At 43.9% G+C, this 12,995-nt stretch overlaps 1 protein-coding gene across 2 annotated transcripts; it reads left to right on the forward strand.

Moving 5' to 3' along the window:
* The first annotated feature begins 3,898 nt into the window (after positions 1-3,898).
* Positions 3,899-11,724, forward strand: LOC136438915 (uncharacterized). Of its 2 annotated transcripts, none has more exons than XM_066433948.1 (7): positions 3,899-4,031; positions 6,352-6,526; positions 7,424-7,495; positions 8,133-8,380; positions 8,660-8,783; positions 9,617-9,692; positions 10,942-11,724. In XM_066433948.1, the coding sequence occupies exons 2-7, from the start codon at positions 6,374-6,376 to the stop codon at positions 11,121-11,123; spliced, it is 855 nt and encodes a 284-aa protein (XP_066290045.1). In that variant the 5' UTR covers positions 3,899-4,031; positions 6,352-6,373; the 3' UTR covers positions 11,124-11,724. The 2 variants fall into 2 exon arrangements, with proteins under 2 accessions (XP_066290045.1, XP_066290046.1); XM_066433949.1 differs by having other exon boundaries at positions 3,921-4,030; positions 6,346-6,526.
* Positions 11,725-12,995: the final 1,271 nt, after the last annotated feature.

A 12,995-nucleotide genomic window follows, 5' to 3' on the forward strand; every position in this document is an offset into this window, starting at 1 on the left:
CATTCTGTGGAGTGTTGATCATTTGATTGCTTGAAAGACATTACCAGAAGTAATGTAGTAAAACTTGTCGTAGTTCGCTCCTATGATCACATCCCAGAGGAATATGAATTTGATTTTTCAAAATTTAACTTATAGTCTGATGGCGCATACGACTTTTAAAGACTGGTAGGCAACCTCGCCGTCGCCGACCAACCACAGATGACTTCTAACCATAGTCTAGACAAGGGCAGGAGACCATGGCAGGCAATGTGTGGCAAGGCCTTGAGTTAGATTTAAACATACATGAGTTATCATTTAATCACCGACAAAATGACTTCTAACCATAGTCTAGAGAAGGTCAGGAGACCATGACAGGCTATCTGTGGTAAGGGCTTGAGTTAGATTCAAACATGAGGTAGGCTCTGGAACACGAATTGGCGAAATTCGAAACACGAATTGCGCCACGTAGAGGCGCAATTCGTGGCGCGCAAACCGCCACCAGGGGGCTAAACTCGAGATCTCGAATTCGTCCACGCGGAAGCGGTAGCGCGAAGCGCAATACAAAACCGGCACTGACATGGCTCGCATAGCGCCACCGGGGGGCGAAACTCGAGATCTCGAATACGTCCACCCGGAAGGGGCATCGCGAAGCCCGCAATGTAGACATCATTAGTTACGTAACTATATGTCCAACCAGCGGTGGCAGCGAAGCGCATATTTACGAAACACGGACCCGAGTATCGTCTTGCGATTTAGCCATTCTGTTAAAATTGACTTATAATATATTGTAGTCAGCAATCGTTGGTTTGTTAATCACCGTTACATCAATAACATTCCGTTTTATTTGCTTTCACAGGACCTGGTTACGGGGCTGACAAATCGCTAACGCATTTATAGTGACAAAAATAGTGCGATAAGACGCAAGAATGAGACAGTATGTGTTCTTAGTGTCAAGAGAACTACCACTGAAAGTACATAGACAAGCACCAAAAAAACCGTTAGTCCAATTTTGTCTATTTGTGAATTTGCTGCAAACTATGCCAGCACTATGATTGTCGATTCAAATCCAAAATGGCTACCACGCAAATATGATGCTATCCCAGCATTCTTTGCAGTGTGTAAGCAGACTATTTCCAAAAACATCCGAATGTTAACAAAATTGACAAAGGTCGTCAGGTAAGTTAAAAATAAAGCGATTGTAGAAAAACATTGTTACAAAAACTGCTAAAAATATATAACGATACTCATGTGCATCAGTGATCTGGGGTTTTCCGTCGAGCATCCATATTCCTGACCGCCAAGAACAAGGAAGCGTGAAACATGAAGTTCGGAGGCTTCATGTACGACAGCTATGACTTCATCCTGGCGAGACCGGAGTTGGCTTGCTCGTTGACCTGGGAGTTGATAGTGCGGATGTCCACTGAAGCGGAGTAGCTGTCCATACAATACCCAAGTGAGCAACCGACATGGCATTTGTTTCTTCCACTTGTTTATAAAGTTTATTGCAAGTTCATGTCCGTGGGCTAATTGCAAAAAGACCCCGAAACGTACTTCATGCCCGCCGCCTCCACCGGGCCCACCGCCTCCATCGAGCCCGCCGCCGCTCTCAACGAAACTGCCGCCGCCTCCAACAGTCCCGCCGCCTAGTCTCCAACCAGACCCAATAGATTGCAAAGACCGTATCCAACTGGAAGAAGGAGCTTATATAAAACTCCTTCTGCCTGTTGGATACGGTCTTTGCCAACCCGTAGGTCTGCTTGGAGACTACCGCCGCCGCCAACATCCTCTCTCACAGCCTCTCTCTTTCCGAACTTTCTCGACTGGCCAGAGCCCCCAGTAAACGGGCAAAAAAGGCAAAAGTAAATCATACGCCTTCAACCCACCGTAACTCATCCCGCAAGTAGATTTGTATGTTTTTTTTAATATGTTCTATATAGTTAGTAGTAGATTTCGGCATTTTTCATAACGCTTTCCAATTTATTAGTAGCATGAAAGTTCAGCTGAGTTGGTAAAAGCAAGGACATTATATAGTGTCCTTGGTAAAAGTCATCATGAATTAAGGACTAAACTCGTTTCCTTGATTTGTTAACTATTTTTTTTATCTTACCTCATCGCTTGTCGTGTGTTGCTATAGTATGTTTTGATGTTAGTTAGCAAGATATTGATAATTATTACTTTTGAAACATGTTCGTCGTAAAATCTCGGATGTTTTCGGAAATAGTCGGCTCGTACAAACTGCAATGATTCCTGGGATAGCATCATATTTTCATGGTTGCCATTTTGTTTGAATTTTTGTTTGTTGTGGTGAATGTCTACGTAGTTTCAGTCTGATTTATTAGACCCCGACTTTAGTGTAATGTTCGCTGTATTGAACTAATTCTATCTGCCGTGAGTAGAGTAGCTTCAGCAGGAAATCTTTTCAATGGTCGTGAATAAAGAATGTATTATCTGTACGATCGATTCTGAAACTGGAGCAAAGAATGTTACTAGTACTTAGAACACACACTATCCCATTCTTGCCACTATTTTCACTATTTTGTCACAATGCATTTGTTTCAATTTGTTATTATTCTCAGCCCCGTAACCAGGTCCTGTAACAGCAAATTAAACAAAATGTTATTGACATAAACGATTATAAACAAAGCAACAATTACTGGCTGAAATTGTTACCCATACTCGATAAGTTAAATATGAAACAGAATTCGTAAATATGCACTTCGCTCCACCTCTGGTTGGACTCCTTGGTCTGTGCGTGTTTTGTATTACGATTAGCTGACTACAATACATCATAATGGCTAAATCGCAAGCCGTGTTTCGTAAATATGCGCTTCGCTGCCACCACTGGTTGGACAAATAGTTACGTAACTCATGATGTCAGTAATGTTGCATTGCGGGCTTCGCGATGCCCCTTCCGGGTGGACGTATTCGAGATCTCGAGTTTCGCCCCCCGGTGGCGCTATGCGAGCCGGTCAGTGCCGGTTTTGTATTGCGCTTCGCGCTACCGCTTCCGCGTGGACGAATTCGAGATCTCGAGTTTAGCCCCCTGGTGGCGGTTTGCGCGCCACGAATTGCGCCTCTACGTGGCGCAATTCGTGTCTCGAATTTCGCCAATTCGTGTTCAATGGCCTACCTGCAAACATACATGAGTTATCATTTACTCACCGACAAACTGACTTCAAATCCATCCCACCCCACTCGTTTCTGCTACAACGAACAACGAACAAATTGCAATTTAGGCACATGAACTGAATAAAATCACTCAGCAGTGTTTTCACGGTCGTACTTGAGGGATGCACTGCTAAACAGTCCCTACCAGCCTGACTATGCCGGCTAATAGGGATAATAATTTGCCAGGGGAGTTTGGCTACCAAAGGGCTTGACTGGCCTGTTAACCTTACCGTGGACTGTCTCCTGGCCAATTATTTATTCCTTTTTGCTGAATTCTGCGATCCGTAACGTTACATGCAGTAGGAAGGCCTGGAGGAGGCTAGTTAAAGACATCGACAAAGAAGTGTTTAGTATCCGGTGTGGCATCCCTATTTCACTATTCACCAAAATGTTCACATTATGCCTGACGGTCAAGTTCCCAACCAAGATCGTCGAAGTCAACAATTCACGGTCTTTGCACATATGAATCTGTTTCAGCTGCAAAATTCCACACGAATGCACGGTATCAAAACATCTATTCAATGCAATGGAAGCGGCAAGCTATTAACTAAGGAAGACAGAAAGATAGTGCCCTAGAAAAAAAACACAGACAAAATAACATCTACCGCCCGCCCCCTTGCCAGTGACCTTAAGCGATCCCAGACAAGGTAACAATACCTCGTTTTGCATATGGATATTTACCTGCGCATCGAGTTACCTGTACTCCGGAGCCATTGGCCGACGGGTGCTATTGCGTGCATGCTTACAGTACCTCACATCGCTGGAGGCGGTTGTTGTTCCCAGACCCCGGATCGACTGCGTACTTGGTGCCAGAGGGGCAGGGCTAACTACTATTAAAACTGGCCGACATTTTGTTCACAACGATCTGAAGTTGCTGATTTGAGGTAAACGTCTTGATATGATCTCTTCTTATGCTATCTTTGTGCTTTAAGACGCAGGTGATAAAGTTATATGTACATATGTCCCAAACCTATGATCATTGTCGGTCTGCTGTTCAAATATACCTTACTAGTACGGTGCAACATGTACGTACAGTCAAATTTGTCTACAGTGCTCAATCAAGGGACATGAAGGCAAATGTGGTCACTGTAGGGATGTGGCTGCTATAAACAGGATTCTTAATGATTGTGTCAATGGAGAAATCAAAATAAAGAGCCACCAAAATGTGGACACATTGGCCAGGCGGTCCTTGTCAGTCCAAGTGGGAACTAGTACAGTTTTCACTGATGGTGTGATACGTCATTGGCGTGCACACTTTCAGAAAGCATACATATCCATATAGGTCTAATGTTATTCATTCCTGTAAATTTCCTTTGATTGACATTTATTGAAAACTATTTGGCCTTGTAATCTTCTCGACTATTCGTTAGTAATTATAAGTTAAGGACAGGTGTGGTACGGTGACGGTTGTGATTCGGTTGACAGCAGTCAAGATGGCCGCCCTACTTTACCTGACACGTTTTACAAGTTAACGACACCTACTTAGCCTCCGTTGCAGGCTCTGAACCGGCTTTTTGGGGGGCTAAATAATACACTCTTTGCAGCCAGCCCATAACTATCAGCCAACCCCGTAACTATCAGCCGGCTGATAGTTACGGGGTTGGCTGATAGTTATGGGCTGGCTGCAAAGAGTGTATTATTTAGCCCCCCAAAAAGCCGGTTCAGAGCCTGCAACGGAGGCTAACCTACTAGTATGTGGTGCAAGTAGAAAATGTAGGAGCGTCGGGTGTGGTTGATGAACAAGATCATCGTCTGACACAGTGAGATTTAGGGAACAGAAAACTGAGAGCAAAACAAATGTACCCGACCCTCTCAGAAGCAGCGAAGCGCGACAACAGCAGTTGTGGTGTCAATATAAGTCAGTCGTTTTGCAATCTACAATCTGTGCCAGCTATCTTTTTTATAAAAGTCGTAAACAAAGATACAGAAACAATGATGGCGCACTCAACTTTACAAAACGCCTAATCTCCAAGCAAATCTATCGGTGGCAAGGCAGTATCCAACTTGAGGGCACAAACAGTGTCCAATATATATACAGTAGGTACAGAAGTGTTGACAACCACATTCAGACACAGGGTCTGACACCGTGAGATTTAGTTAGCAGAAAGGGGAACGTTTCCGAAGATCAAAATTAACCTGACCTTCTCAGAAGCAAAAAATCGTGGCAACAACAGTTGTGACGGTGTCAACATAAGTTAGTCTCCAAGCAAATCTACCAGACTGTATCCAATATTGTCACATTAACTTACAAATTGTTGGCCCTCAAGTTGAACCATCCAGGACAGCACAGAGGTTGGTCTACTAAATTGTAGTTGCCTTCCAACGCTGGGAAATACAATGTGTTACATCAAGGCTCCTTGGTTACATCTAGCTATAGGGCGGAACAACACAAATGCACAAGAAATACAAGAAACAGAAGAAGAAAGGAACTTAGGTCGGAACAACACAAATGCAAAAAAAAAAGAGTCAAGGGGCTCAAGAAATACAAGAAACAGAAGAAGCCTTGAAATATTAGGACTTATGTATCATAGTGAACAACAAACTCAACTTCCATGCTATTGTAGCGACTGCAACCAGGAAAGCTAACCAGATGTTAGGGCTGACTTGCAGACATCCCACTACTGCATAAAACTATGGCCAGGCTGCACTTGGAATACGCAACCGTAGTATGGGGGACACACTTCCGTCAGGACCAACAGGGGATGGAGAAAGAACAGAAAATGGCAACAAAGCTCCCATCAAGTCTTACAGATCTGCCGTTCCAGGATAGGTAAAGGGGCCATGCACTTCGACATGATCCAGCTGTTTAAGCTGGTACGAGGGCTGGAAAGAATCCCACTTGAATCTTTCTTCGAACTTCAGTCAACTGAGAGTTCAACAAGAGTTCAACATTCACCGTTTATTTTCAATGTGGCGGTCTTGAGCCCCTGTTTCCAATAATACTTGTCAACTGGGAGACCAAGTCCCACGGTCGGGGCCAGGACATCTCGGTTAGGGCTGCACCCGTCTTTCGGAAGGGACGTAAAATGGGGGTCCCGTGTTCGAGGAGGTGCTTCGTAAATATATACCTGCTACTTAAACAGCAAGGAAACTTGCTGCCCAACGTGCCACTAGGCACTACAAGGGCCTGAACTTAGGATACCCAACGGTAACGCTACTTGCCTGTTTTGATTTGTTACTAACTCCACCTAAAATCCTGTACAGGGTTTGCTGGAATCTATCCGCGATGTGTAAGAACAACGGCCATGCCATGTTCGGGCTGGGGGTGACCCTGGTGGTCCTGGGCTCCCTCAGCACCATCCTGGGCATCGCCGCCGCAGCAGCCTTCCCACTGGACGTCTACAGTCGCATCAGTGGACCCATCTGGGCGGGCGCGTTTGTAAGTTTACTGACAACATTATCCACACATTTCTTTACGTCAAAAATAATTACTCAAGCAACTGGATAAGATTTTGAAACAGTCAGACATTTCAGATAGCATCCGCTATCTTTCGTCAGTGACTAAAGAAGGATCTGGTAGAACTAGGTTTTATGCCAAAACTGTGAATAGATATGTTAATGAAGGGAAGACAATTTCAAATGGTTCAATAGGATTTGTAGGTTAAGACAAGGTCATATTACCTGGATGTCTAACCTTCATCAACACACATTTCTTTATTTTTTATTCGACCTCTCTATTATGAATGGAAGGGGACACAAAACAAAACGGTTAACATACATCACATCTACTAGTTGGCTCCCCTCGCACATCATGTAAGATACATAAACAATCAGTAGGATAAAGATGTACAAATAGCAATATCAATTACAATAAAGACAAAGATTTTGAGTAGAACACATATTTTTTCCTGTACAGGACTGGTAAAAGTGTAAAGGTCATGCTCGACGGTGTCGGTTACCTGCGGTCGACATACCAACTGCAAAATTTGCTGATATACAAATACATCAATTTGTAGACTTAGAAAAAATAGATTCAACATTGGTAAAGTTTGCAGCCGAAGAAGGTCCTTTTTTTTATCGGTGACCAGGCTACCGATGGTGGGTCAAAGTAAAAACAACTTCTTCCCTGGAAACGTTACCTAAGCCAGAAAAATGTCAATACGGAACTCATCATGACGAACATGATATACTAGTACACACTAATGTAAACGGGCCCTTCGACAGCCTTATCCCTTACAAGACAGCTGAATTTTCTCAGACATATGCATGACTACTCCAAGCATGCTTTCATTGTGCAATCGTGACCAGGCCATTCGGTATCGTCCCGCTTCTACAGGTGGTCATCACAGGAGTCATGGGCATCATGGCCGGGAGGAACTTCGGGCGGGAAGGCGCCTCCACCGGATTCGTAAGTTTTTAATCTATTATATCCATGAACAATCCGCCACGGGATCTGGTTGATTACTCAATATTTTCTTTTGTATTGGAAGTTTTACCTATGCACTATAACACACTGTAACCCCGTCATCGACCTATAGTCCACCTGCCTTAGAGATGTGGCAGAAAATGCCGCTAGAAGATTAACATCTACAGTCACTAGAGGGCATGCGAGATACTTCCCAATGATCCTCTCATTATCATTCGGACGTATCTTGAGTGCTATCTAGTGACTGTAGAGGTCAATCTTCTAGCGGCATACTCTGTCGCATCGCTGGTAGGTGGACTATAATGATAATGTTTTTTCATTCAAAGAACTTTTGTTGGCAACTCAAGAGCTGAATTACATGTTCTGTACATTAAAAAAAGTTAAAAGACATGTGACACATTGGCAAGTATAGCATACTTAACGAGTTACAATCACAGACAAATTCATGAAAAGATTGCAAGCCAAGCCATAATGTACGTTTTGATATCAAACTAGTAGCTGAAGTCGCACACCTGAACGTAAACATACAACCGTGGCAGTAGCTGGTCAAATAGCCTAAGTCTATGACGAATGAGCCAGGATGGGGATGATGACATACTGCCCTGTATCTGTTCCTCAGACCCCGGCCTTCCTGACCCTGAGCATCATCGGCATCCTCGTGGCGCTGTCCCAGGTCAGCGTCTCCAGCGCCGCTGTCAGCATCTTCGGGACGTGCTTCGTGTCCGATCTGGTTCAGGGCGTCCAGGACGCGCTCAACAACAACGACGACGACGGCTACAACCCCTTCGTCACCACTCCGAGCTATAACTGGAACTGGGACTTCAACGTCCACTCGGACCAGGACAGTTTCGGGTTCAGTATGAATCCGTAAGCATCTCCTTCAGTCTCCGTTCCCTATTGCCTAGAAACTTGAAGATGGCCAACACCTCTATGTCAGGAGAATTGGCAACATCCTAGTACTGTTAAGTTGTGCATATGTGCTAACATGGACCAACTCAGACTGAAAACTGTCTGTTACCATGGTGTTAGAGGCATTGACTGCTGGTTTCCATGGTGACAGAGAATTCGAATCTCCTATAGGACTGATTAATAGACTGTAATGTGCCATGTTTTAATCTATTGCATTTCTATCCCGGATTCATGAAGGTACTGCACTGCCGCCGTCGGCCTGCACTACACCTGCCTGGCGCTAGGGCTGCTGGAGATGATCCTGTGCTTCGTCTCCTCCGTCGTCGGCTGTGTGGTCGGCTGTACCTGCTGCAGCCCGCAGGTGCGTTGGCTGTAGTAGTAGTAGTAGTAGCAGCAGCAGTAGTAGTAGTAGTAGTACTAGAAGTAGTAGTAGTAGTACTAGAAGTAGAAATAGCAGTAGTAGTAGCAGCAGCAGTAGTAGTAGTAGTAGTACTAGAAGTAGTAGTAGTAGTACTAGAAGTAGAAATAGTAGTAGTAGTAGCAGCAGCAGTAGTAGTAGTAGTAGTACTAGAAGTAGTAGTAGTAGTACTAGAAGTAGAAATAGTAGTAGTAGTAGTAGTAGTAGACTGGTTTGCTATTCCACAAAGCGAGTAAAAAGCTGTTGGTAGCCCAAAAGGCTGAATTGTACAGCTTTGTCAATAACGTTACATTGGTTTTGCATATACTTTGAGGTACAGAAAAACATGAATAGATCTAAATCTTAATCTTTACACTAACCCAAGAACCCACCATTTTCATCGAAAAGAGTGCGGGTCCTTTCTGGTGTGAGTGGATCAAATAAATCTGTCCGGATATGCAGCTTGTACTCTTGAAAGCAAACCTGGTGTGTCACGCCATGGTTTATCGAGTAGGCAATACAATCAAAGAAACCCGTTAGAAAAAAACTCCACAGCTTTGAGATCACAAGACATTATATACGACCAACATTATCATTACTATTGAAATTGATCTAAGTCTTAATATTTACACTAGTACTTAACCATTACTTAGAAAATATGTCCACATCTTTCAGAGCACGAGTTTTCTAAAATTCAAGGTATAACCTTTGTCAATAAAGTGGCGGTAACCGAACAATTAAAAGTGTTTCTATCTGTTAATTAACAATCTGAGATTTTTTGCTGTATCTCGTTCTAGCCGGGCCCGAGTGTGGTGGTCATGCAGCCCTCCAACCTGGCCTACGCCCAGATGCCTCCCACCGTCAGCAACCCAGGTAACATCAAAGTGGAATGCGTGTCTTCTAGCTATTTCTAGCTTGGGTACCAGACCACCGCGCTACAGTCGCTAATCCTTCGGCCGGGGAAGAAACTTTCCCCGCCACCACAGTTAGCACACGGGCCCCTAATTATCTCTCGCAGAGATCGGCTGCCATGAGAGACCGGGTGCATACTCTATATCGCGTATGATGTTCTCCCCCAGCCAAAAAGGGGTTATCGTCTAGCTCGAAAGGTCTGGTATCCAGGCTATGATATTTCCGATCATTTACTCTCTCTTCCGGCAATCTGCTGTGCCTGCAACTTAGTCTCTACTAGACTGACTACGCCGTCTAGAGTGAGAACACTTGCCAGGAGAGTTTGGCCACCAGAGGGTTACATTTGCATGCACGGTCAGTCTGTGATATGTTGGTTTGATGAAATGTCATAATCTCCAAGCAGATCTACACGGGTGCAAAATCGTAATGTCAGCCAGAGAAGCTTCAGTCAGGCCGTATTTAACCTCCTTGGTCAGGCTGACTGGAGCTTCTCTGGCTGACATAACGATTTTGCTCCCGTGTAGATCTGCTTGGAGATTAGAAAGGTAATAGAATGGAGGCGGAAATGTTAACCTACCCGTGGACTGACTCTCCTGGCCAATTATTCCCTTTTTGCCGAATTCTACGATCCGTACTCGCGTAGGAAGACCTATAGTGGCACCGGAGCTGAGGCTACCTGCAACTGATCATGTCCCATACATGTTACGTTACATTGCATGCAGTGACTGTGCGCCCTCTTGATGTCGTTTACGTTTTTGTAGCTAGGGGTCATAATTGTGATGCAACTAGTTTTGCAAATTTGTACCGCAATAGGGGCCTGCAGGGATTTATGGCAACCAAGAAAACATGTCTCTAGATATGGTATCGTCTTTCCACACTGAGGTTGCGCTTATCTTATCTCAATAGCTGTTCCCCACTCAAAGTGATGTTCTCCATTGTGCGACTTACACACTTATATTACGAGATACTAATACTTCAAATTCATGTGCTTGCGCAGTGGTTTTATTTCGCGGTGGAAGGAAAAATGGACGTTTTTGCAGTGGCACAAGTTGAAGTTCGAAACAATTCTGTGTTGCAGTAGTACAAAGCCCATATTCGCGGTGTTATGATTCAAGGGAGATCACTGCGAAAATAAACACACCTTCCAGATTCATAATCTTATAGATTACAGCAGAAAGTCTTACAGGAAAGTTTTTTTTCTTTCTTACAGCAATGCCCGGTGCCTATCCCCAGGCCGGGTACATCCAGCAGCTGAGCGGGCCTGCCCAGGCGGGGTACGGCCAGCAGCCGGGCGGGCCTCCCCCGGCCTACCTGCCGCCGCCTGGCCAGCAGAGCCCGGCCTACCCGGGTCCCATCGACCAGGCTGTCCATGTGAAGGCACAACCTGTCTAAGGCCCGTAAGGTCTTCGTGGTACTCTCCAGCGATTTGTAAGATTGTGACATTCTTCTCATATGTCCCGTTTTCTCATAGCTGGCCCAATGTATTGATGCAATAGATTGGGCCGACTGGCGAGACATATGAAAGGAATGTAACAACAATGTTCCCGATCAACCTCTGCTTGGAGAGTACATCATGGCATATCGGTCATTGAGCACAAGATCTAAATAAATATATACGTAAAGAAAGAAGTGCTCTGAGCTTATTCATGCTTTATAGATGATGTAAGGAAGGCAAAAAAGCTTGTTCTTGTAGTTTTGTTTGCAGTTTGTGGTTGTTTATAGACTTATTCACAGTTCCAAGTGCGCATGTGCACAGTGATCTGTGGTCAAAGTTTAAGGCCTCTGGATGGCTTGGGGGCTTAAACTTAGACCACAATGCACCACGACTGCACATGCGCACTTTTCACGGGTGAAATTCACGCAGCAAGATTAGTACACTACCAAGTACATGTACCAACATTCGCGACATCATGCATTTCAACTTATGAACTATATAAATTTTCATTTTCATGTTTTAGTTTCATACCTAGAAGAGGAAATGAATTTGGTTGAACTTTGTTCATTCATTCGCGAGAAGGTCAAATTGGCTTGCAGGCCGCTTTTCATAGACGTAGTAAGGGTCTGACAAAATATAACAAAGATAAGCATTATATTACGTGGTTAAAGTCCTACTAAATCTATAAACGTCTAGTATGTATCCTCTAATATATTACGCAGGTCTTTAGATTTATTGTTTCATCGTGTTTATTTTCGTGCCGGATTGTATTTTCAAAGACTGCTAAATTAGATTGATGCTTATGACACCATGAAAGATTATGAAATACTTTACAACGACGCCATACAGCAACATTTACACAGAGATGCTCGCGGAATGATGTACATTCCACATATATAGGCATTCCACATTACATAGGCATTGGTCTCATCAATGTGTTTGTAAGAAATGTGTACACCTGACATTATAGCACAAAAATATCAAATGTGACTAAATGTGCCCAATTACGCTATAACGGGAGGAATCCATTCACGTGCTTTTAAAAAACTATCATACATTATGTTATGCGTGGGATGCCCATGATGAGGGCAACTACTATTCAACATAACATATTCAAGGCCCTTTCTGTAAATAAAAACGGTGAAAAAAATGAAAAAAGTGCGTCGGAGTCGATAGCTTAAACAGCTGACACATACCCGTCACGTAGAAATTTGTTAAACTCCCCCATTACTAACGTTATCAGTGTCACCACCTTGAAGAAGATTCACCTTCTTGGGGGGGGGGGGGTATTCCGGTTGGTTGTGTTTGTGTCTTTGCAGCTATAACTCAAGACATGCATTTGTATGTACTTAGTCATGTCGTCTGCTAGCACTAGTATGCGTGAGATGATGCACGTTGATTTTGGGCACCGTAGCTGTGCATAGAAAAGGTGTACAGACAGTGCAAGTTCACAGTGGTGACAAGTGGAACAAGTGACTATTCTAAGACCTGCTACGGAATACAATCTAAGCTTTTTGGGTTTGACTTCTTTTTTGGAAGCAGTGGACGACTAAGACTACAATTTATATTTGATTCATGTATTTATACATCTAGTAAAACGTACGCTTACATTACACCTTTGGTTTTCTTAGCCTCCAGACAGTCGATCGAGCTGGGATTATAGCTGACTCGCCTGGACGAGTAAGAGACAGACAAGTCGGCGATTTTAATGCGATTATCAAAACACTTTAAAACGACTCAGCTCGCGAGTCTGAATTCCTTAGTTACCGCATGTAACCAGTAAAACCGCCATCAAAAACGTTGAAAATCACACTGCAACACAGAACCAA

The sequence above is a fragment of the Branchiostoma lanceolatum genome, chromosome 7 (genome assembly GCF_035083965.1).
Source record: "Branchiostoma lanceolatum isolate klBraLanc5 chromosome 7, klBraLanc5.hap2, whole genome shotgun sequence".
Lineage (NCBI taxonomy): Eukaryota > Metazoa > Chordata > Leptocardii > Amphioxiformes > Branchiostomatidae > Branchiostoma > Branchiostoma lanceolatum.

Coding starts and splice junctions, on each gene's coding strand:
- LOC136438915 (XM_066433948.1), top strand. CDS start 6,374: ATGTGTAAGAACAACGGCCATGCCATGTTCGGGCTGGGGGTGACCCTG. Junction 6,527..7,423: donor CCATCTGGGCGGGCGCGTTT/GTAAGTTTACTG, acceptor CCGCTTCTACAG/GTGGTCATCACAGGAGTCAT. Junction 8,784..9,616: donor GTACCTGCTGCAGCCCGCAG/GTGCGTTGGCTG, acceptor ATCTCGTTCTAG/CCGGGCCCGAGTGTGGTGGT.